At 38.8% G+C, this 25,505-nt stretch overlaps 1 protein-coding gene across 11 annotated transcripts in view; it reads right to left on the bottom strand.

Moving 5' to 3' along the window:
- LOC114664492 (trafficking kinesin-binding protein 1-like) overlaps nucleotides 1-25,505 on the bottom strand; it is an 83,489-nt gene that overhangs the window by 14,967 nt on the left and 43,017 nt on the right. For 10 of the 11 annotated variants that reach the window (XM_028818613.2, XM_051936459.1, XM_051936460.1 and 7 more), the window contains exons 2-3: nucleotides 24,695-25,137; nucleotides 23,696-23,890 (exon numbers count right to left, since the gene is read on the bottom strand). In XM_028818613.2, coding sequence (XP_028674446.1) covers nucleotides 23,696-23,890; nucleotides 24,695-24,899 — 400 coding nt within the window. In that variant the 5' untranslated portion in view covers nucleotides 24,900-25,137. Of the gene's footprint in view, nucleotides 1-6,638; nucleotides 6,858-23,695; nucleotides 23,891-24,694; nucleotides 25,138-25,505 lie in introns of those variants that run through there. The other variant, XM_028818614.2, reaches the window with a different exon arrangement.

The following is a 25,505-nucleotide window of genomic DNA, read 5'->3' as shown; positions in this document are numbered from 1 at the left end:
CTCACGCCAATAAAGTTCATTTGAACTGAATTAAACTGAACTGAAAGACAGAGGGAGAAAAGACAGGCAGATCTAAACAGAGCCTGAGCAGGCCCCACAACCTATCATGCATGGACCATTCAGTCTCTTACCATGGGCTATAAGAAACAAACCTTTATCACGATCCAGGATTTCAGCTGACAGCGCTTCCAGAACACAAGACATAATGAGAGCAGGGGCCCATCTGCCTCTTCTGAGTAGGGCTAGGCGTCTAATGAGGGCAAACCTAAAAGCCCCCCAATCCCCCCTCCCCCTACCCCGTCTGCACACTATTTCTGGGATATTGAGGGTGGAGGCGGGCACACAAAACAACTACAATAACAAAAATATTTCAAAGCAGGTCGAGATCAGGCCATCAACATGTACTATGAAATCCCAGTGAGTAAGGCAGCAGTTTACACTTAACAACCTGCATGCACACTTAAAGGTTACACTGCTCCTTGTAGTAACCAGGCAGTTATTTAAGTGAAGCACACTATCAGTGGAGAGTAGTGGGCATGGAGTTAAAAACACAGATGTCTGCCAAGTCTCCTCTCCCTGTGATCAGCATGAATTACCAAACAGCACAACAACTTTAAAAGAGTGAATGCAATGTATTAAAAATGGGCAGGAGGAGGGAAGTAGAATGGTGTTAATCTTTAGGAAGGCAACATTTCTTTGGGAATAAATCATCAAAGTTTATATATGAGTGGACAAACTTTGATTTAAGAAATCATAAGAACTATAATGTTTGCTAATATTACAATTGGTCTGTGCCCTACGTGTTACCATTTACTGTGAAGCACATTATATAACCTCATCACAGTGAAGTTACACATTATATAGCACATTTCACATTAAACTCTATTCTGATAAACAAACAAATACAGAACACTCACTAACAATCAGATGAAGCTGTATACTTCTGCAATCACTGTGAGTGTAAATCGTCAAGATATATTTTATATAGTCTACTTTGCAGTAATCTCTGTGTTATACCATAAAAGAGGTGGAACTGCCATTTCATACGTATATAACATCTACTAAAAAGACAGACTGAACTTTTTACGGTTCTTTTGAAAATAAGCCTATCATGAAATATAAACAGATTACACTGGTCAACAAGCATTTTGCTACTGGGAGTCTTTCACCTTTACGTTAACAGGTTTCATTTGCTGACTGCAAATCTGAAAACCATTTTCATCGAGCACGTCCTGTTTTTTAGTTATGATGTTCCAGGTCTTGGACAACTAGGGTGACAGGACAGTAAAGGCAGATAACCATCCGTCCATTCATTATCCTACCCGCTATATCCTAACTACAGGGTCACGGGGGTCCACTGGAGCCAATCCCAGCCAACACAGGGCACAAGGCAGGAAACAAACCCCGGGCAGGGCGCCAGCCCACCGCAGGGCACGCACACACACACACACACAAACACACACCAAGCATGCACTAGGGACAATTTAGAATCGCCAATCCACCTAACCTGCATGTCTTTGGACTGTGGGAGGAAACCGGAGCGCCTGGAGGAAACCCACGCAGACACGGGGAGAACATGCAAACTCCACGCAGGGATGACAGGCAGATAACCATTTTGATAAATACAGGGAATTCCACTAGGAATGCCATTGAGATAAAGGATTTCACCACACATTACTAAGAGCCGTGAGTTGTTTACCTTGTCATCATTATTTTTTTTCTTAATTACTAATTTTTAATTAGCAGAAAAAATATTTGTTACTGATTATTTGACTCTAAAGCATAATAACACAACTCAGACATGACGGTACAGTAGGTAGAGGTTTTACTGTTAACATAACATTGCATTTCAGGACATTTTGTTTGTTAAATTCACCATTACTTTGAAAATTCTGTCAAGGCAATGGACAGAAATGCCGATGCATTTAAGAAATAAGTTTGGTCTCGAGAAAAGTGAAGCCAAAATTAAGGAAGGTGTTTTTGTTGTTCCGGAAATCCGTGAACTGATGCTTGGCAATAAGTTCAAAAGGAAACTGAAGCCCACTGAATCAGCAGCATGGGAAGCATTCGTGCGGGTTGTCCAGAATTTTCTTGGCAGTCACAGAGCAGAGAATAACGCTGAGCTTGTGGAGAACCTGCTGAAAGCGTATCAGCTTATGGGACCCCGAATGTCACTGAAGATGCATTTACATTCTCATCTCGACTTTTTTCCACCAAATCTGGGCAATGTCAGCAATTAGCATGGGGAAAGATTTCATCAAGATATAAAGGTGATGGAAAACCAATGTCAGGGAAATTTCACTCCGAGCATGATGGGAGACTAGTATTGGTTCTTGCAAAGAGAGATGGATGTGCAGTACAAGCGAGTGCCTCCAACATTTTTAGGCACGCTGACCTCACTTTTATATTGAGGTAAATTCACATAAATATACTTTAACATGTCCCTGATATCGTCTTCTGGTTTGTTTTCAGAATAAACACATCAAAACAATTTTGGTGGGACATAGTCCAAACTCCAGATATCGTGTTGATATATTATATTGATATTCAAAAGTGTCAAAACGTCAATGATACTGTATGCATTTCAAAAACCTGACATGCTAGCTTAATTCCGATTTCATATATGAAATCAGTGTAAAAAGTGAATAAAGAGCTGCTCTGAAGTTCCCAATAGCAAACAAAAAATATTTTTTGTAGACCAGTGTTATTTATGTTTGCTAAACATTTAAGGTTTTGCTGTATCTAGCATATGTAATTAATGATCTGGATTGTAAAATATAAACAAATACTTAAAAATACCAGGCAATCAGTTTATGCTGTATTTACCACATTTTTATTGTGAAATTCGTTTGGAAATAAAAACAGCCATTAGACAGGTTATACTTCACACACAGACAAATTTCACTATGACCTCCATCTTAAAATATATGTACGTGTATAAAACTCATTAAGCACTCAGGCTGTGGTTAACTTAGATTCATTCATAGTGAATGACATGGTCTAACTTAAATAAATTCAAATTTGTCTCTAAACATTTACACTTTTATTTAGCACCTTAAAGAAGAAACTCATTTTCAAAACTATAAAAATGCACACACTGAGGTTTGTGCTGCTGCCTCTTGATCCTGGTTCTCTCTGTGTCTGCATGGGTATTCCTCCTACATCCAAAGACATACATATTAGTTTACTTGGAGGCTCTGGATTGGCCTGGCATGTGCACGGTGTGTGCCCTTCTGTGGACTGGCACCTTGTCTAGTAATGGTTCTCACCTTATACCCAGTGATGCTGCACTAGGCACTGGCTCTCACAGTCCCTGAACTGAATAAGTGAAGTGGATAATGGATGGATAAGTGGATATAACTGTCACTAAGCAGTAAGATTATGCTTCAAATTGTCCCTGCCATGTGAACCCCACCTAAAAATAAAGAAATGTATAACTATCACTGAACAATTTCAAAAATTCAAATACGTAACCACCAATAAAATTTCAGGCTACCTTCAATCGGGATGTTTCTGAATGAACTTTTTAAAAATATGAATCAATGCATTGCTGTTAAAAGAAAATAATCTTATGCTGTATACTGTAGACTAACTTCTTTTAAACTCCATTCAAAAACATAAATACACATAGTCACTTAACACTCAGAATATTTTTCAATTAGCGCCTTTCACACTGAAATCCTCTCTGAAGTATAAAGAAATATATTATCATCACCAAACAGCTAAGTTAGGCATTGTATAACTCATTTCACAGTGAACACCATTCTAACCTAATGCAACATGGCCAGGGTTGTCTTAAAATGAACCATTCTAGACTACAAACAAATACATTAATATCACTGAACAGAGACACAAAGAATAATGTTAAATGTGTACTAAAAGCTCAAAATGAGTTTTCTTAGTAAATTCAGTAATCAGAAAGGGAAAACACAGCTGGCAAGGTGGGGGCTTCTTGTGATGACAAATGACTGTTGTACTTTCAATCAAATGTAATGAACGTGCTGTGCAGGCCATATACACCCCCTCCAATGCTGTTTACAGAACAGAGAACAACAGATAGAAATGACCCCCCTCCCAACTCTACTGTCTGCAAGCCCCCAGCTGCCAGTGTCCTAGAATAAATCTGTTACGTATTCAAGAGCCAGATAGGAGAAGATGCAATTTAATCCTCTTGTGCGATGCTAAGCTCAGGGATAGTTCCGTTTAAAGTAGATTTTAATGTGTGATGCTTGTAAGGTTGCAGCCAATCACAGTGCAGGATTCTAAGATCAGCCTTCTGGCTGTGGACACTGCGCACCCACAAGGTTCAGAGGACAACGTGTTGGAGAGCACGTCCACAGAGTGTTGTGCCCATGGTGAATTATGCCGGCCGAGGCCCACCATTTTTTCTAATTGTGCCGATCTTCACTGGGGCGTAAATGACAGGCCCATGTACTGACCTGTCTGTCGGCAGGCTTACCCTGCCAGGACTAGAGATAAAGCATTCCCAGACTTCCTGATGGTCTTCCTAGAAAGACTCACTCCATCAGACTTTCCCAAACAACAGGAGGTACAAATACAACCTGTCACAAAGCTGAACCCAATTTGCATTGTTTCTCTGACCTCATTCCTCCCCCATTAATGAAAATAAACACACAGATTTGTGCAGGCCATTCTTTAGTGAAGTATTTTTTGAAAGCACAGGGGGTGGGCATGAACTGAGACATTAGCAAAAAAGTGATGTCAACGGAAAATGGAAATTTGGTGCTGCTCTTCAAGCGACCCTATCAGCAGGGTCCAAGATGTTTACCTCATTCCAGTACAAAGCATTCCTTTACAATATGATGGTACAGTAAATTCCATCACTGTGTGCATAAAATATTCAGTCTGAAGCAAGTAGTAGAGGCAATCTAGTGCTTTTTACCTTATGTGCGATACAAGTGACCAGTGAGAAGGAAGTCAGCCAGGGTCCCAAATAACCAACAAGAGATGGGAGACTTGTGCTACTTAAAGCCAAACAGATGAAGGAAGCAGCCAATAAATACAAACACATGACAAGGAGAGGCAGAACAAGTGATTAAGGAGGAGTAATGAATGTACAGTCACTGGCTAGGTAGACAGAAGCTAATCAAATGGGTTGCGATACTTCAGTCTTTAACAATATGGGCCACCAAGTTGAGGAACAATCCTCTTACCATTGGGTATTAAGCTGAGCTGGCATCTTACAAAAGAAAGGTCAATACGTCTGGGAGCCTGATGCTAAATCTAAGGGTGACAAGAACCAATGATATACAACATAGCACAGAACAGGATGCAGAGGGTCGATCTTGGCACTACAAAGCAACAAGCAGATGGACAACCTTGAAACCAAGAGGCAAAAAGTACAGGAACTACATTGGAACCCTGGAGAAGCAAATACACAAACACAGTAATAACCAGAGTTATGTGGCAAAAAAAGCAGATCAACAGCTCTGACACCTTGGGGCTACAAACACATGGCCATAGGTAACAAGCATAGAATTAGCCTTGGCATTATGGAACAATAACAAAGGGGCAGCACAGAAAGAAGGCAAACAACTCTTCCAAACAGGGGCTATTGAGGAGTAGAACATTAACCCAATTCTTGTAATTCAGCGCCTGAGGTATTAGCTCTATGGATTTTTTCACTCTCTGAACAATTTGGTTTTATATTCCTAATATTCATTTTCAATATTAATTTTCACTGTGTGTGGCTTTCAGACTACAGAAATAAAGCTGGGCACGAGGGGACGTCAACCCAGATATTTTTGTCATGTTCATAACACATTCTAATTTGATTAAATGATACCAGTTTAAGAATAATTTCTTCAACATGTGTTAGCAAAAGGAAAACACAAATCAAAGTTAAGAAGAACTGAAAGAGCAAAAAACACAGAAGCACAACATTTTGGGTGTTGAACTTCCATCACACCTTGTTTTTATTTTTCCAGAAGGACTTTAATTTTCACCTGATTGTTTGCAATGTTTGCTAACTAAGCAATATAACCAACTGACTGACTGATAAAAAGGTAATAACGTAATAAAGTTAGCCGGTCATTTCAAACATTCAGTTAACTCATTGGTTTATTTTACAGAAACATATTAATGTTCACTGTGTAAATGCAATCACTAACCCCTCAATGTTTACACAGGAGTAACGAGGCACAATGAAATGCTCTCCTCTCCATAGCTTTTCACTCCCAAGAAAACTATTTGCATGAAAATGAACAGCACATGCTAATGAATCCTTGTTAACAAAGAAAGGGCAGCCATAGCCAATACCGGCTCAAGTGTCTTGATATCTCCAAAACAACACAAATGATCTGAGACTGGCAGAAAGCATAAGTCTCCTTGCCATCCCATTTGTAAACAATGTGTGTGTGCTCTCTAAACATGTGCAAGACAAACACAAGAAGAACTGCTCTTTCCCAAATTAGATTTATAATGCATTTTACACACACACCTTCACGACCAGTTATACTGGCTTTGGCTCGCTGAACTGGAGGATCCACAGTTGTTGCCAGTTCGCCTAATGAAATTTTACTGAAAGGCTAGATGTGAGCCAGCCTCTTGCATGGACATAATTTTAAATCTGGGCTCTCTCTGCACCCTGTACCTCGAAAACACAGGCCACTTGTTACCTTCAACCATCTCAGTGCACAATCTCTCCTGGCCGTTTGTCAAGTTGTTGCCATTAAGTTCATCATCAGTGGGCAGCAAGGTGTCCCATGTATCCATGATGGCAGATTCCTTGATCCCAGGCTTCTTATTCACAGCTGCAGGTCCCCCAGCGTCTCTCCAGCAAGTAATGTATGCAGGGCCATCTTTCAGCGAAATGCAGGAGAGTTGGCAGGAGAGCACAGCATGGGCGGTCTGGGACCTCCCACAAACAGAAATCAGCAGCTTACTCTACAAGTTGCACTGTGGGATAAAAACAAGCCCCGCCCACCTTATACTGCTCAGCAGTCAGAGTACACCTGCCTGCCCTGAAGCCTACTGTGGACAGATGGAAGAGAGGGGGGCCGCTTAGCAGAAAACTGCGGACTGCACACAACAACAACTTTAAACACACCACTCTAAATGTTTCTGAGGACAAAAAACAGGAACATTAGTATAGGGGGTTTGGGGGGGGAGTGGGAGGCAGAGTCCAGTAACAATCTAAGGACAGGTAGAGTTACTCACCCCCAGGGCGTTTACAGGGGTAGTGAGGATTCACGGCCACTAATAAGAAGTGGCAGGTTGGGTCATGCAGGAAGCCGGAAAGGCGCTCAGCCTCTTAATAAACTATGAAGTCCAGCTTGTTGGCCTGTCACCTGAGGGATCTTTTTTTCCTAGTCATATTTCGCATATGTTAGAAAAAAAAAGCAGGAGTCAATAATTTTTTAATCTAAGCAGCAATAAAAATATGGCTTTCCTTTGGAAATCCATTATCTCTATCAGCATTTCTTGGCAATAGTTGAGCCAAGCGCTCTATTAATGCATTTTTATCATTTGCTTATATCCTTTTTCTGTTCACTGCTGAAAATGATCCCAAGGCAAATTGGAAAGATAAAATCTGCCCAAATTTACAATGCCTTTCTTACATCTCACCTTTTTTGACTGGAAGAGCTAAGACCTCATGATTTCCAACATTTCTTTAGGTATAGCATATATTCAAAAATTTACTCTAAGATGATGACAAACATCAGGGGCATTTCATTGGTATGAAGCTGAATTTGGACACAGTTCCAGGACCCCAACAAGATATATTTAAAAGAAGAGAATTTAACATGAATGTCAGAAGGAGTTTGATGGCAGAAATATTATTATTATTATTATTATTATTCAGCCAATGCCTTTATTCAAGTCAGTAGTGGGATTTGAACCCACAACCTCATGGTTGAGAGTCCAAAGCTTTAACCACACTGCAGTGAAAGTGTGTGATTTTGCAGAGAAAATAAATTACATATAATTTAAAAACTGAGATAATTATAACTAAGAAATATTTTGCCTGCCAGAAATGCTTAATAGCTAGTCTGAACAGGCTTGGGAGACCTTACTTGGTCTTTTCCTGCTAGTATTTTTAGGTTCTTTAAGCTTAAAATGCAGGCATGGTTAGAAGAGTCTGATGGGTTTGCACATCAGTAGCCATGACCTCATTTCACTCTGTCTCTTGGCTCACATTTTCTGTCTGTGAACTGACACCCACAAAACCTCCGCATGTTTCAAGTATAAAAGAATTACAGAACAGACACCCAATTGAGTACACACCAAAGTCAAATCATGTTCAAAACAAAGTGAATCCCCATTTTATTTCATTACAACTGAATCATTCTTCAACCTGCTATATAATGTTTCAGTGTGAAAGATCAGGTGCAACTTCTAAAAAGTTGTTTTGATAATATGAGCCATGCTTTTGAAAGATTGACACACTTAGGTTTGCCACAAAACATTTTCACAGAAATGCATCTGTGAGCTCATGTGAATAAGTGCTCCCTCTATGGATATTATTCTGCTATAATAGAAAATATAACTGCCAGTTTACTGACATTTTGAAGAATCTGAGTACCAGATAACACCATTTATCAGTTTCTATTTAAAATGATTATTATTTAAGGGTAGAACATAGCACATAAGAAGAAAGAGGCAATTCAGTCCATTAAACTTGTTTTTGGAAATCAGAAAGGTACATTCAAAGCAGTGCTGGTTGAAGCCCATTAGGAGCCCTAGGCAGGCAGGACAGACGAAACCCCTTGGTGTCTGGACCACAAGCCCCTTCAGTAGCACAAACAACACCCCTTTGTGCATATGCAGCAGACTTGTGTGTACACATCCATTGTATGCATGCAGTTTTACTTTAATAAACGGTGCCTAGTGAGTAACAGCACCCACTTAGTATCATAAGGCCTGAATGTGGCTTTGGTGTCTCCCTCAGTTTTGGAAAGTGAGCACCTTCAGCAGTACAAATGGTGCCCCTTTGTGAATGTACAGCGGACTTTAAGGAGTGAGAGCCCCTTGGTGTACATGCACTTTTACTTTCATAAATGGCAACCAGTGGGTACTGGTCCCCACTTAGTATCATTATGCCTGAGCGTGGGTTTGGGGTCTCTCTTAGTGTCTGGAGTGCGCGTCCCTTCACTTCATAAATGAAGCCCCTCTGATGATGGTGCCCTAGGCAGCTGTCTAAGTTTCCTAAAGAACTGACCAGCTCTGATTCAGTGTTTAAAGTTGTACATTTATTTATTTTTAGTACACATTTTCTCTTACTATTCAGGGACACATGAAAGCAAGGTAATGGAAAACAGATTTGAACTTTTCTTTGTTTGGATACAGGCCAGTCTCATCAAATACTCACACATTCACTCACTCACGATAAGAAACTATGGGGAGCTGACTAATTTAGAAATATAGGGTGAATCCCACTTGAACACAGAACAAAATTCAGATTCTGCAAAGGAAAATAAAAACCAAAAATGTCTCTGCCTCATCCAGAAGAGGCCATGGACTGAGACTGGCTCAAGGAAAGGTACTGACCCAGTAATTCAGTACACTAACCAGCATCCAAGAATGCCATAAACATATCTGAGCGTTTAAACTACGAAGAAAACTCAAATACTAATGACAGTCTATTGTGACACTTTTCAGTCATGAGCAAGAGGAAATATAAGTCCAAAGCTGTAATAAGGTTACTTGTTTTTATTTTAAATAAAAGGCAGGATTAAAATGACAACTCTGCGGAGTAAACTTCAAGGTTTTAGATCTCAGGCTAATTATTTTAAACAGTTACACATGTCAAACTAACAAACTACAAAAAATGCTACTTTTCAAATTGCTCCCTTACATTTTCCATACATTTAAAAGATTTTTAATGCTATCCATGAAAATGTTTTGTCATTCTTTTTGTCTTCATCTTCACTTAAAATTGAAGTCTACATAATAATTATTTTTCTAAAGTAGATTTGATAAGTATCAGTAACATCAGAACTGCAGTATTCATAATAAATTCTCATGATCTCTCATATGCATGTCAGATTCCTGGACTGATTCTATTTCTTTCTCTCACAAGCTTGACTTTTCCACCAATTTATACACCTTTCTAGGACTTACACACTTCTCTATTATTGTGCTGAAATACTGTTGTTGACCTAAGAGGGCCTGGCACCTTTGGATGACAAAACATGTGGTTATACTGGGCTGATCACTTGCAGTGTAACTAGAGTACTGGGGTGTTATACTGTCTTGGGCCATTATGGATGTAGTGAGAAGTCAAGCAAAATGACCTCTTTTATTGGCTAACTAAAAAGCTTACAATATGCAAGCTTTCGATGCAACTCAGGTCCAAAGCTTGCATATCGTAATCTTTTTAGTTAGCCAATAAAAGGGGTCATTTTGCTTGACTTCTCACTACGTGTAACTAGAAAAAAAGAGTAAAGATGATGACACTTTGCTTATACAATATATACTGTGAACAGGCTAATGGTAAAATACTGTAAGTCTAGACTTGCTAAACAGTGTAGTAGATATGATCATCTGGAGAACATGTTCTGATATAATGTGTTTGTATGGCACACAGATTGCTTACATATATTAGGATATCCACTTAGGATTCATACAGCCTCCTTCTTATAACCCATAAAAATAAATATGAGGTCACTGGGATCAAAAAAAGTACAATAGTTCTGTGCAGGCTATAGAATTATAATATTGATTCAACTGTTTTGTGATCTACCTAAAAGGAAAAGGACTGAAAACACTCAAGATGCATTTCCTTCCTAATATAAAAAGGAGAACATTTAACATCTTAATCATGCCCACAGTGACAGAATGATTCCATCTAGCCATGCTCAGCAAGAAGAAGGTAAACAGGAGGTGATTACTGTGACCTTGTACAAGTGGTTTCACTTCCTGCAATATCACTTTATAAAGAAGGTCTGGAGAGATGTTGCTGCCTTTAAGGTGTTTTACAGGACAGATACAAAGAAAACCTTCTTACTATCTAGTGGGAACAAATATACAACAATGTCTAATTTACTGTAACTTGCTAAGAATGTGATTGATGCAAGAATGTGAGGGGCATTTATACTGAGAGAGAGCTGCAGAGAACAGGTGTTTGCGGTGCACTAAGATGTGACAGTGACCCAGCTTTGAATGGCATGTCTATTTGAAAGAAAGATCATTCTTATTTTTTTCTTTTTCAGTTCATTTTTTGCATAATACCATTCATAAATTGCCTTTCATGATGACAAGTTCAAAATAATAACACACTTTACAAAATGAAAAATAGTACTTGGGTGTTGTACCGTGTTAGGCATTATGAATGTAGTGAGAAGTCAAGAAAAATGACACCTTTTATTGGCTAACTGAAAAGATTACAATATGCAAGCTTTCGTGGCAACTAAGGCCCCTTCTTCAGGCAAGATGTTTACATCTTCAAGTTGCCTCGAAAACTAACATATTGTAATCTTTTTAGTTAGCCAATAAAAGGTGTCATTTTGCTTGACTTCTCACTAAAATGAAAAATGGAATTTTAACTAATATCACATTAAATGTGACTGTTGCTTTAAAAAGTCTGTGATTAATTCCAGGTTAATTCACTCTCTGAATGGAATTTGCATGTTTTCTCTTTGTCTGTGTGGAGTACTCTGCTTTTCTTACAGAGTTCAATGGGATGCATTTCAGGCATACTGTATAGGCCAGGGGTCTGCAACCTTCACTATCAAAAGAGCCATTTTGCTCCCTCTTCCTCCAAAGAAAAATAGTCTGAAGCCGCAAAACATAACACAGCTTATAAACTTTTAAAAGTTTTAATCTTTTTAAAGATTTTACATGTTACAACCACGGAATACAACAAACAGAAGTGCAGTGTGCATGTGTAGGCCTACTTTGAAATAAATTTAACTGAACTCTGCAGGCCTATTTGAGTCCTTCCTATACCTGTATAAAATTAAAATAAAAACTAGCCCACTTTAATATAAATAAAACATTTAGCTGTAGCTTAGCAGCTTTAAAAAAGTAAACATAAAATTCCATTTCAGTGCGCTCTCATCCTCTTCAGGTTTCCCTCTCAGCCAGCAATCAACTGAAGCTCCTGAACATACAAAAAAACCAACATCAGCTCCGGGTCTGAAATAAATGTGTTTTTTTTTTAAATATTAGCCTATTAAATGCTATTGTTCTCACCTGTTTAATGTGACTTCTGTTTCTGAAGTTCGCTGCAGATCATCTCTAGCACTTTGAGCTACTTTTTGTATGAAAATGTGCTATATAAATAAATGTTGTTGTTGTTCTATGTCGGGGCTATACGATGTGACTTTGACCTTCACACAGGACTGCAGGCTCGTGTGAGGTGGGAGAGATATTTGGACTTTATGAAGTTCATTCTTGAGAAAACTTGCTCACATAAGTATGTTGAGCCAAAGATGGACAGGACTCCAAATGCATATTTTTTCATGTTCATATATGTTTCGGGAATGGCACTCCATGTATTGAAAACAAGTTTGTCGGGTTTGGGGAGGTTTTCAATATCAGTCCATTTGTGCTCTTTAGCGAGAGTAGCCTTCTGACGGGCGACTTCTTCAAGATCCGCTGTCAGGCATTTGAACTTGGACACCCATAAATCTTTATCCGCTATGCGGCCAGTTCAATTTCTAGATCGGGCTTACTTACTCCTGTGAATGCGGATGTGTTCAGCAGGGATGGGTCGATGTCCAGGGAAGGAGAGAGTGTTTTTTTTCTTTCTGAACTCACTGAATCTTTCTCTAAATGCAGCTTGCATTGCAATAATTGTACGGTGGAAATAATCACAATTTATGTGAATGTTCACTGCTTTGAACTCTCTCAGGGAGGGGAAGTGAGAGAGTGTACCTTTCTGTACATCTCTGGCAAACACTGTCATCATGCGCTCAAACACCAAAACATTTAAAGTCAGAGAATAGATGCTCTGATATTTTTATGAACGATTCTTTCATGTATTCTCCGTCTGTGAACGGCTTACCCCTCCTTACGATCTCTTGAGCTGCCACAAAACTAGCAGCTGTAGTTGATTGTGGAGAAGTGATCCACTTTTTGAAAGTATGTTTGCTCTGTTCAGCTTTCCGTTGCAGTTCCGAAATTGCTCTCTTTCGCTCATCTTCACTTGGGTATTTTTCAGTGAATGCTGAGTGCTTGTTTCGAAAATGTCTTTCAACGTTACATTTTTTGTTGTTCGATAATTTATCGCCACATATTAAGCACACCGGTAAGCCAGCGTCGTTGGCGGTGAAGGCAAATGCTTCTGTCCACGCAGAATTAAACTCTCTGTTCTCTTCTGGGATTTTTCATTTTTGGGATTTATTCATGGTTAGTGCAGGGGTCGCACACTCCAGAAGCCACCTGCAGGTAAAGGCGAGGGCTATAGACGTAGATGTGACGCATATTTTAGTTGACAAATTATAAATAAAAATAAAAATTAGATGTTAAAGTGTATAACAGTAGTAGTAGTAAATAAACATTATATATATTATATACAAATTAAATTAAGAAATTGCCGTTATTCATTTTCATGTTTTTTTTTTTTTTTTTTTAAGGCCAAAAGGAGCCATTACAAGGAGGCTGAAGAGCCGCATGCGGCTCCAGAGCCGCGGGTTGCCGACCCCTGGTATAGGCAACTCTAAATGATCTTTCTGTAAGTGTGTGTGTGAGGATGCACTTTGATGGACTGGCATCTCATTTACGGCTGGCTCTTGCTCTGTATGCCTGATGCTACCAGGACAGGCTCATGTTCCTTATGACCCTAAAATATGTAAAGAGGGTTCCGAAAACGGTTAGATGAATGTGTAAAAGTATTTATTAGGGGTATTTCTTAGAGGTATATGTCAGGTGAAATGTTAAATAAACATACAAGAACTTGCCATAGCTAGCCACTAGCTTTTAAGTGCCCTTAGAAAAGCATGAGTGATAAACAGAGATTAAAATAGTGACCACAGTACTGTTTTTATACAATTAACTTTATACAGTACTATACACTGCAAAGTACAGAATGGCTTGGGTAAAACTGTGATGGCATTACAAAAAAACACAATGAAAAAGTAAAAAATGCAAAAAAATATGAAATTTTTCTCTTTCTAAACGTTCTTTCTACAAGGAAGGCACAAGGTGCATGACAAGGATAAGGGTCTCTCTCTGCATGTTTTACCATACAAAGAACAAAGTTATATGTGAAATCACAAAAGCAGCATTCATGTGGGCATCTGTATAAAGACTGCACAAGAAAACATGCTCCTTTAGCCTGACATGGAGCAATACATTGCACATATTCCTTAATTGTCTCTTTGATACTTCATCTAGGTTTGCATGTCTGTAGCTGTTCATTTCTAATGAAATAATTTAGGTTGCAAGTATAAAGGTTAAATAAGCAGAGTTAAAGAGACAGAGAGACTACAAAAATGCCTGGACCACACTGTTTAACTTTACACACCATAATGCAGGTCCATTCATTTTTATTCACTGTCATGGTCTCTTCAGGACCTTCTCTCGGTAAATTTACAATGCAACGCAGAACACGTCCAGGAGGAGATAACAATTAATTTCTGTGTAAATTTAAACACACATGCATTCTTGCTCATGATATGTTGATTTATGGTTTTCAATTAATTTAACATACGTGTCTTTAGGATGTGGCTGGAAACTGGAGAAATATTTATATGGACACAGAAAATGGGTATCAGCTCCACACTGACAGTGACTAGTGCTTGGAATTAAAACCAGGTCCACGGAACTGAAATGCAGCAGTGCTGAACAGGGGACACCTAAAGGTATTTTATTTTAATTAACTATTGAAACACATGGTGGGAGCAATGGTGTTAGACTGGCTGTGGACCTTCACCTTCATAGTTTCAACAGACAAATTCACATTTACAATAACCAGTTATTAAGTATTGCTGAATCAAACCCCATTTCCCCTTGCACACCACAATAGCAATTTTAACTGAATAAGAGAACAGGAAACCAATCATAACTTCACTTGGTAAAATTAAACTTACTACTTGTCCCATACACCAGTTCCCAAAATTATAGTATTGAAAAGCTAAATAACTGTTCTGGCAGCACTTATTATAAACATTACCAGCAGATCATTGTTGACCGACACAGTTTCTAATGCACTAAATGCGTAAGACTTAGACTCAGATATGTTAATAATTACAGACCTATTTCAAATTTGTTTTCTTCTGCTTCAGTTGTATCTTACAAATTACAATTTTCAGTCTGGCTTTTGCACAGATTTTGTACAGAAATGGCACAAATTCATAAATGACACTTTGGTATCTTATGATGAAGGAAATGCTTTAATAATAATGTTGTTAGATTTAATGTAGCCTTTGATTAAATGACCGCTCTATTAAATTAAATAGACTTGAAAATTACTGCCAGGTGTCATTCTTGCAAGCTTTAGTTCATATTCATCAAATTGATTTCAGTATGAACAGAAATGTGATAAGAGTACCTCACCATTACCTCCTGAAGTTAGATGTTTTTCAGGACTCAGCATTTAGACCGTTACTGTTTTCACTTTACAGGCTACCACTGGGATATACTGTTAGAAAACATAACAGTTTCCCTTGGCGCAAATATAGTATAATACAGCATGGGAAAGGCGTTATATAAATAAAATTTATTATTATTATTATTGTATTACACCTTTCAGCCACAACATTAAAACCTTTGACAGGTGAAGTGAATCATATTGATTATCGCAATACAATGCCACCTATCAAGGGGTAGGATTTATTAGGCAGCTAGTGCACAGTCAGTCCTTGAAGGTGATGTGCAAGCATGAGGGTCTGAGCAACTTTGACAAAGTCCAGATTGTGGTAACTAGATGACTGGGTCAGAGCATTTCACTGCATGTTCCCAGTATGCAGTGATTAGTATACATCAAAAGAGGACCAGGTGAACCACCAACAGGATCATGGACGCCCAAGGCTCATTGATGCATGTGAGCAGCGAAGGGTAGCCTGTCTATTATAGCATAAATTGCTGAAAAACAATGTTAGCTATGAGAACAGGGAGTCAGAATACACAGTTCATCGCAGCTTGCTGTACAGGGCTGCATAGTCAGAGACCAATAAGAGTACCTATACTTACCCATGGCTACCATTGAAAGCACCTACAATGGTCATGTGAGCATCAGAATTGGACCATGAAGCAATGGAAGAAGGTAGCCTGGTCTGATTAATCACATTTTCCTGTGGATTATTTGGATGGCTGGGTGCATGTGTGTCATTTACCTTGGGGAAGAGATGGCAGCAGGATGCACTATGGAAAGAAGACAAACCGGCAGAGGCAGTGTGATGCTCTGTTCAATGTTCTGCCAGAAAACCTGCCATTAATGTGGATTTTACTTTCACACATACCACCTACTTAAAAGACTGTTGCAGACCATGTGCACCCCTTCATGGCAATGGTACTCCCTGATGACAGCAACCTCTTTCAGTGGGGTAATGAGCCCTGCCACACTGCAAAAGTTGTTCAGGAATGGTTTGAGGAACATGACAAAGAGTTCAAGGTGTTCACCAGATCTCAATGTGATCAAGCATCTGTGAGGTGTGCTGAGAAAACAAGTATGATCCATGGAAGCCCCACCTTGCAACTAAGAGGACTTAAAAGGATCTGCTGCTAACATTTTTCTGCCAGATATCACAGGACACCTTCAGAGACCTTGTAGAGTGCAGGCCTTAATGGGTCAAAGCTGTTTTGTCTGCACGAGGGGGACCTACACAATATTAGGTAGTTGGTTTTAATGCTGTGGCTGATCTGTCTGTCTATTCCCTTTCACTCATATACATGATTCCCAGCTATACGTTTGTTTTACATGGAAAAAAAAAAGTTTCTCTTTTTTTTTTTAGTGTGTCAGAGTTGTAAAGAGAGCATAGGCAATAACTACTTGTGTGAAAACACATAAAAAAGAAATGCTATTAATTGGGGTGAATGATGTAGAATGCAACAGTGCCTTGACCTCTTTAAAACTCATTTGGGCTAAACATTAGTTTTTCCACATCAGCGCAAAACTTAGGTGTTACATTTGACACCTGTCTTTTATATAAACATTACAATACTATATAAACCCTAATTTTTCCAGCTGAACAATATAAGCACAATGTAGATAACTTATAAATATATAGGATACTGGAAAATTACTACATGCATTTACTACTAGTCTGCGGTGGGTTGGCACCCTGCCCGGGATTGGTTCCTGCCTTGTGCCCTGTGTTGGCTGGGATTGGCTCCAGCAGACCTCCGTGACCCTGTGTTTGGATTCAGCGGATTGGAAAATGGATGGATGGATGGATTTACTACTAGTACAATTAATTGATTACTACAATATGTTACTCACAGATTGTTCAAATTCTTATGTTTGTAGCTTTCACTTAGTTCAAAAACTGCTACAGGAATAACTACTAGAACTAAGAAGTACAACCATATAGCTGTTGTCCTTAAGTCTTTACATTGGCTTACATGTAGGTTTAGGGCTGAATTAAAAATCCTTCCTCTTACATGTAAAGGTATATTTAAAATGGCCTAGGCCATACTTACAGGTTTGTATGTAAGCATAATATCTAAAGATACTGAACTAAGAAAGATTCCAAGGATTAATAAGACAACAGTGGAAGGTTATGCTCTTAGCTATAGGGTCCCAAAGGTGTGAAATGATCTGCTTGCTTGTATAAGAGATGCCCCAGCAGTCTCAACTTTTAAATCCATGTTAAAGATTTAGTACTTTAGTCCAGCATAGCCTGATTGGAGCTGCTGATTAGCCATTCTTATTATATCTCTTGCTCGTTAGTCATTTGTACAAAAATATAACTATTACAGTAACTACAAACCATTACTAACCCTTCTCTTTTTTGTTTCTCATCTTTGTATCCTGCTGTTGATCCTGGCAAAGACAAAAGTGATACTGGGATTCGTTAGACTTCCAGCACTAAGTTGTGCAAGACTGTAGGCTGTGGGTTGGTGATCAGTCGATCTAGGAATTGCAGCTGCATATGACTTAGGCCGGGTTTATACTTCACGTGATGTGTGCTCCTGCAGACGCAACTGCTACGCAAGCTGTGTACTGTTTATACTTGTGCACATACTTTATGTAAATCTGGAAGATTCCACTAGGTGGCAGTGCAAGATATCATCACTTTGAGAAAACAATGGTCTTCCTCACTGTGATGTGAATTGCCCGAAACATCCATTAAATTCACAGGACACCTTGTCACAATATCTCTGAAAAGGATGCCAGGAACGCACCCTTTCCAGTAAGCATCGGCTGCGAGGTAGAAACAATCCCTGGACTGGGCATCAGCTCATCACAAGACAAATACAAGCACACACATACACTAGCGTCATTTCAGCATTAAAAAATCCCTAAAACCTGCATGCCCTTGGAAGGAAAACAGAGCACACTGTGAAAACCCACAGGAAAACATGCAAACTCCAGGCAGCGAACACCAGGGAGATTCTGACGTCATGTTCCTACTTGAACACACTGTGCCCCCCAAATTTTTGCTGATACCACAACTTGCACATGTGTCACATTAATTTCTGAGGATGTGCTCAGAGGATGCATCAAATGAACGCTGGAAACACATGGCAGCCATGATGCGTGCACATATGCATTCTGAGTATGGACTATAAACCGACCCTTAGTCTATGACTTTGTATCAACCTTTGCATAATCTGCTGATGGGACTTTTCTCAATTGGCTCTGTCCATAGCATTAATGGACTCTCATTGATCTTATACTAATCAACTTGAAATTGCTCTGTCTTTTCAGAGAAAAGCCAAGCAAAATGACACCTTCTATTGTCTAACTAAAAAGATTACAATATGCAAGCTTTCGAGGCAACTCAGGCCCCTTCTTCAGGCAAGATGTAATCTGTCTTTCCATATATCTATCCAAATTTGTATTTTATGCATATACATCATGTATCATGCAATTTATAAAACTTTACTTGTAAAGTTATTACAGCATTCTGACCGTGAAAAGTACTCCAAAAATATTTCATTGACATGACTTGACCTTTGCAACAGCCATCTGAAGGAATATCTAGGAAAGCACTTGAAATCAAGCAAATCATAAACTGAAAGACACAAATGATTCTAGATAGGCTTGAAGAATTTAATCAAAGTTTTATTGACAAGGATCCATTCAGACTACAGCAAATTTTGCCCACAATGCTGCTATTCAAAATGTCCCTGACTTGACTGGAGTGAAAAATAAGAACTGCCTCCTTATTTCCATAATGAAAATAACAGTGCAAGATTGGCTACAGTAGTAAAGCTAAAAAGACAACATTTAAATAGTTACATGAATGTTGGAAGGCACTGAATTTTAATCATGGTTAAACCTGGATGCCAGAAGATGCCTCCAACCTAACCCAACCATGTAGACCCCAGAAGGGAATATGATGAATTAGTTTCCTTACTCTAAATCATATATGAGCATCAAAGGACATACAATCATTTTTTACCAAATATACAAATGATGCACTGCAGCAGGATGTACTGAATTCTATATACAAACTGGGAAAGCCAATGTTTTCTGTGAGTATGTTTGTGATTCAGAAGCATAAAACAACTCTGAGATAATTTTGTCACAGAAGAGAACAACACCCTAACACGCCAGACCATCAACATTCTTTTGATGTTGCCTATTGTTTCTGGTAGGAAGGCTGCAATTGTTTTATTCTTCCTTATACGTTATCAAAAGGAGAACGTGCCAAGCAACACGTTCACACACCTGAACTCACTTCACCTGCCCTCAGGGAGACTGCACACGTCTTTGCTAACACTTTCCACTGCTAAAAGCCAATTAAAGGAATATTTAGAAAAAAGAAATCAAATTTCCTTCTCAAGTATCTGGACACCATATCTTATCTCCTAGTTAATAAATAGCTTATAGTTCAGTGTTAAACAGATAAAAAATAATGAGAATTGGTTTGTTACACAATTTAATAGTGACTGTTAACTAGAAAGAAACAAAATTAAAAGTTCTGTTCAGCTGAAATTCCCACCCATAGCAAACAACTTTATTGGTGCAGGTGTCATTTTAAAGGCGGAAAATCAGGGGAATTAGTGAAATACACAAAACATGCTTCACTCATTACCTGCACTATCAATATAGAGTTCAAAGGTTTTGATGGATGTATGTTTCAGTACTCGGATATGGGTTATTCAATTCACAAATGATAACCATCTATATCTGAAATTAGAGCAAGTGATCAGAGCAAGTAAAAAGCTCTGCATGCACTCTTTAGTAATCATAGGTTACTGTTAAATCCAATGTTTGAAAGGGAGACTATGGTTAAAAAAAAGTTATAGAACAGATACTAAAATAAATATGCTCTGTTGGATATATTTTAAACTTCTGCAAGTCATAATGAATATCTAGTAGTGTAATGATAACATGTTGAATAAAAATAAAGAACAAAATGTCTGCTTATAGCCATATATACAAAAACTGTTTAAGAAAATAATTAAAGATAATTTTTTTTGCTGTAAACGATGTTGAAATATACTGGTAGAAGATGAGTGCAATATTCATAACCCAAACTCCGGTATCCACATTAAAGAAACTGCTATCTGCAAAGTCCGACAGCTGGCATGCACAGTTAAGACTCTTTTTTAAGTTAGAAGCTGGTTATCCACCTCCATCTATCCATACACCTATCTTACAATTTGCTCTGTCCATTACGGGATCGTGGAGCAGCAGTGCCTATCACACAAGCATTGGGCATAAGGCAGGAAACAACCCACATTCACTCATACCAGGATAATTCAGAGTAGTCAAGCAAGCAAACTGTATGTGTGAACCTTAAGTACTTATACTGTAACACATGAAGAAATCAATGAATATTTTTATCTTATAAAATACAACATAATTGACACATAGTGAGAACATGACACCTACAGCTATGGATCTCTCAAATGATTGTTTACACTGTCATGCTTTATTACTATAATTATCAGTAAAACAATATATGTTTTATGGTCTGTTTAATGTCCTTTGCTTGTTTATGTTTATGCAATGTTGAGTGGTTTATTAATGTATTGTTAGTGCACTATGGGCGGCACAGAAAGGAGACCTGGGTTCGCTTCCCGGGTCCTCCCTGCGTGGAGCTTGCATGTTCTCCCTGTGTCTGCGTGGGTTTCCTCCGAGTGCTCCAGTTTCCTCCCACAGTTCAAACACATGCAGGTTAGGTGGATTGGCGATTCTAAATTGTCCCTAGTGTGTGTGCTTGGTGTGTGTGTCCTGCGCTGGGTTGGCACCCTGCCTGGGATTGGTTCCTGCCTTGCTCCATATGTTGGCTGGGATTGGCTCCAGCAGATCCCTGTGACCCTGTGTTTGGATTCAGCGGGTTGGAAAATGGATGGATGGATGGATGTTAGTGCACTATACAGGATGTCCCATAAATGTAGAATCATAGGGACTGGAGATTAATTCATAGTTTTATCTAAGCAACACCGAGATTTCTCTGTTTCAGGATGAATGGGTCAGATAATAATTGTAAGAAATAAAAGTTAGAAAGTGGCTGATCACAGAATTTAACACAGAGAATTTGAGTCATGAAGCAGCTGTTTTTTATTGTGTTTTATTTGTTTCCCAGTTATTCCAGATTTATGAATTAATTTTTAAATTAATTAATTTAACCATTCAAATAGGAGGTTGTAAGAAAAAAGGAAGGTTTTGGATTGTTTTGGAAAAAGCTGTATTAATTTTTACATTTTGTGAGATTTATTTCAGATTGTATAATATGTTTGAAATGGCACTCAACATAACATGCTCAAACCTGTGTAGTGTGACCAATGACTGTTCTCTGCAATTTGATCCTCCATGCTGCCAAAGTGTCAGCTATCTGCAAAAGCCTACAAAGATTTCTTTTTAACTCTTTTTAACTCAGAGAAGGATTACAGCGCCACCTTGTGTTCAGTGACAAAATGGTCAACTTGTAATTTTTTTATTGTGGTAATCAAATTATTACAGAAAGAAAAACTTCTTATGTGGCAGTCACAGTGAGGCACTATACAGGCATATAAAATATGCTGTAGGTATGAAGGAACTCTTGTATTGTTTCTTGACAAACTTCAACTGAAAAATTCATTGGCTAAAAGTCTTCAGTGTTAGTGTGTTAGAGAGAAGTTGTGCGGCATTGTTCCTAACGGCACTCAGTTTTGTTTGCATTCTATTCTTTGCTACAACATTCAGGGGTCCAGAGTACATCCCATAACTGACCCTGCCCTTTTAATTAGTTTGTTGATTTAGTGGGCCTTTCCTGAAGTGATGTTACCAGCCTAGCACACCACTGCGTAGAAAATCACACTGGCCATTACAAAGTTGTAAAATTTTTGAAGGATGTCACTACCGACATTAAAGGAACACAGTCTCCTTCTCATCCTCATTTATCAATACATTCCATAACTGCAGAATCATCTGAGAATATCTGCAAGTGACACAACCTGCTCTTACAGTATATTTATAGTCTGAGGTGCGCAGAGTAAGGAGAAAAGGAGTCTGGACTGTTTTTTGTGTGCTCCAGTATTGCTCACTTCCATATCAGAGACATCGTCCTTGAGTCTCACAAACTGTGGTCTGCCTGACAGATATTCCAAATCCAGGACACCATAGGCTCAACCACCTGCATATCTCTTAACAGGGATGGTGGAAGGTATTTGAAGAGATATCAAAAAACATCATCCACACAGTTCTGGCAGCTTTGTCCAGGTGAGAATAAGCCTTGTGGAGCAGACAGATACAGTAATTGCATCCTCCACTCCAATCTTTGTTCAATAGGCAAACTGCAGATGGTTCTAGTTATCTACCACAAAAGGACTCACATAGTACAGGACCAGACTCTCAAAGGTCTTCATAATGTGAGACATAAGTGCCACTGGTCTGTAGTCATTGGGTGACGAGGCGCAAGCCTTTTATGGAACAGGCACAATGCAGGATACTTTATTACTTAGCAATATTTAACAATAAAATTAAAAACGGATGTTATCTTATGAGGTAAATTTGTGTACAACATTGCAACTTGTGTGCTTCTGCGGGTCCCTTCTGCATAATCAAGAGGATATGCCCATATGTAACTTCATCCTCAGTGCAGCACCAAGGAAAAAAGCTCAGTTGGATTGCCCTACGTCTTTTTATTTTTCCTCAGTTTTGGTCCACATTACATTTAAAACCCTATTTTTCATCTGATAGGATTTTAAAAAGTCAAGTTGTTTTTACTTTTAAACTTCTGTCTCAAAGTATGTAACAGTCAGGTTTCTGTGGGGAGCTTCCACTGGTCTGCTGATGAAGACATTGCCACAGGATAGCAAATTTGCTGCACACTATTTCTCAGTCTTGGTCCCGATGTGTTGGAAAAGTCTCCTTTATCACAGTTAGGACCACTGAATCCTTGTCAGTTTTCAAAAAGGAACCTGATTTAAATTTTTGCCTCACCAAGCCTGACATTGTGATGCCTTTGAACACTCAAATTTGTGTCTTCAGTTACAAATGTGGTCACGTCTTATAATTTTAAGTTCTTAATGTCACTACTGCATATATGAAATCCATTTTTAACATAGCAAAGATTGTTTTAAAATAGCACCCTTCACAGCACATCAGCATAGAACACACATTTGATGGTCAAGTACAAAGTAGTACAAATTTTATTAAAAACAGTATTTTCTGAATGTAGATACTCACAGAAATATTTGAGGGTTTCCTCAATCTGCTCTGGGGTCAGATTGATGTTGACCTCTGGGGGGATGAGTGGGGTGTGAAGCCAGTCATCATGGTCATAGCCAAAGACACAGTCTGCTCGCAAAGTATAACTGGGAAGCTGTTCTTCCAGTAGGCTGATGATTTCCACTTCTGGAACATTTCCAGTGTTGCACACATCTGGTTGGGAGATAAAAAGAAGAGTAATGCTGCACTGTGGGAAAGACCATAAAGCTCTTGCACACACATTTAGGCAAAACTGGAAAGTGATGCCGGACAAAGTAATAACAGCGAGGCACAGACAGATAAAGGAAATGTGCACTGATATGTAGAGAAGATAGAATACAGGTGGGATTTACAAAGTAGAGAAGAAGAGATGGAATACTATAAGGAGAGTGAAGTGAGAATTTATGGATAAAAGATGCCCAAATGCTTTAAGATTTCCAGCTAGAATTCTTTATAACATCAGAGAATCGTGAATGTAGAACAATAAGTACATACAGTAAATAAACATGTTCTGGCGCCGCCGAGAGTGGCAGCCTTTTCATCAGCTCCGTGTATGACTGTATGTGTATGTGAACTTTTCTACTTTTATTTTTCTATTTTTATTTATTGATCACTGTGAATTTCCCCTTGGGATTAATAAAGTATCTATCTATCTATCTATCTATCTATCTATCTATCTATCTATCTATCTATCTATCTATCTATCTATCTATCTATCTATCTATCTATCTATCTATCTAAATAGTCTCTGACAGATGCAAAATATAGTGTTACCAAAAGCCTCTCTGATGCTCCATTCATAAAAAACAACTTCACTGTTCAGTGTAGATAATAACTTTCTGACCATGGATTTAGCTGCTGATCCCTTTTTCAAACAAAACTTTCTTGGTGGAAGATGCAAAGAAACAAGCATTTGTTGACATAGTTAACAGACAACCTGCTCCAGAAAAACACAGCAGGCATATTGTAGCCACTCACCAGTGATGGTAGAAACATCACAGTAATTCCCTTGTTCGCAGCATCTCACTGAGGTGGTACTTAGATCCCAGCTTGAGCTTGCCTCCCCACAAATTATGAAATTCACATCATAGTGGGCTTGCTCATCTGGTCTCTTTGGCACAATAAATTCATCCTTTGTCTTTGGTACATTAAAGGTCAGGAAGTCATCTTCCTCTGTCTCCATTTGAGAGATATGGCTTGTTGAGACATCCTGGAGCAGTAGGGGGCTGGTCTTGGGGTCTAAAGCAGGCTCTGGTAACAGCTGAGCAGCAGGTTGGCTCTTTGAGATCCCGGAGGTGGCCAGTTTGGTAGGGTTCACCGGAAAAAGCAGGCTGCCATGTGCTGAGCTATAACTCCCCACCTGGTCAGGTAGACAGCACAAGACACCAATGTGGCTGTCCGAGCATTCATCTGCCAGGGTCCTACAATGAAAGCAAAAAGCAGTAATCAGATGCCTGTTTCTGCTAAAGGAATACCTATTTTATCAGTTCAGATGTGTCACTGCAATAGACCCATTACAGCCTCACCTAAACCTTTCATTCATGCAGTCCTGTCCCTAAAAACAAAATGGATGAGAGTGAGATATCAGCAAGTAATCAATGTCACAGATGTAACAGTGTTTAGACTGCCTGATTGCTATGTGCATGAGCAGTGCATCTGGACATGGCAAACAGCTTGCTTTAAATAATGCCTTGTACAAGTATAAACTTAAAAAGCAAAAAAAAAAAATATATACAAAAATAACATTTAAAATCATAATGATCCACATATTTAGATCTCTAATGCAGTG

Source organism: Erpetoichthys calabaricus, chromosome 14, assembly GCF_900747795.2.
Source record: "Erpetoichthys calabaricus chromosome 14, fErpCal1.3, whole genome shotgun sequence".
NCBI classification, from domain to species: Eukaryota; Metazoa; Chordata; class Cladistia; order Polypteriformes; family Polypteridae; genus Erpetoichthys; species Erpetoichthys calabaricus.
Note: the sequence above shows the minus strand (reverse complement) of the source record. Positions and strands in the feature narration are given on the sequence as shown.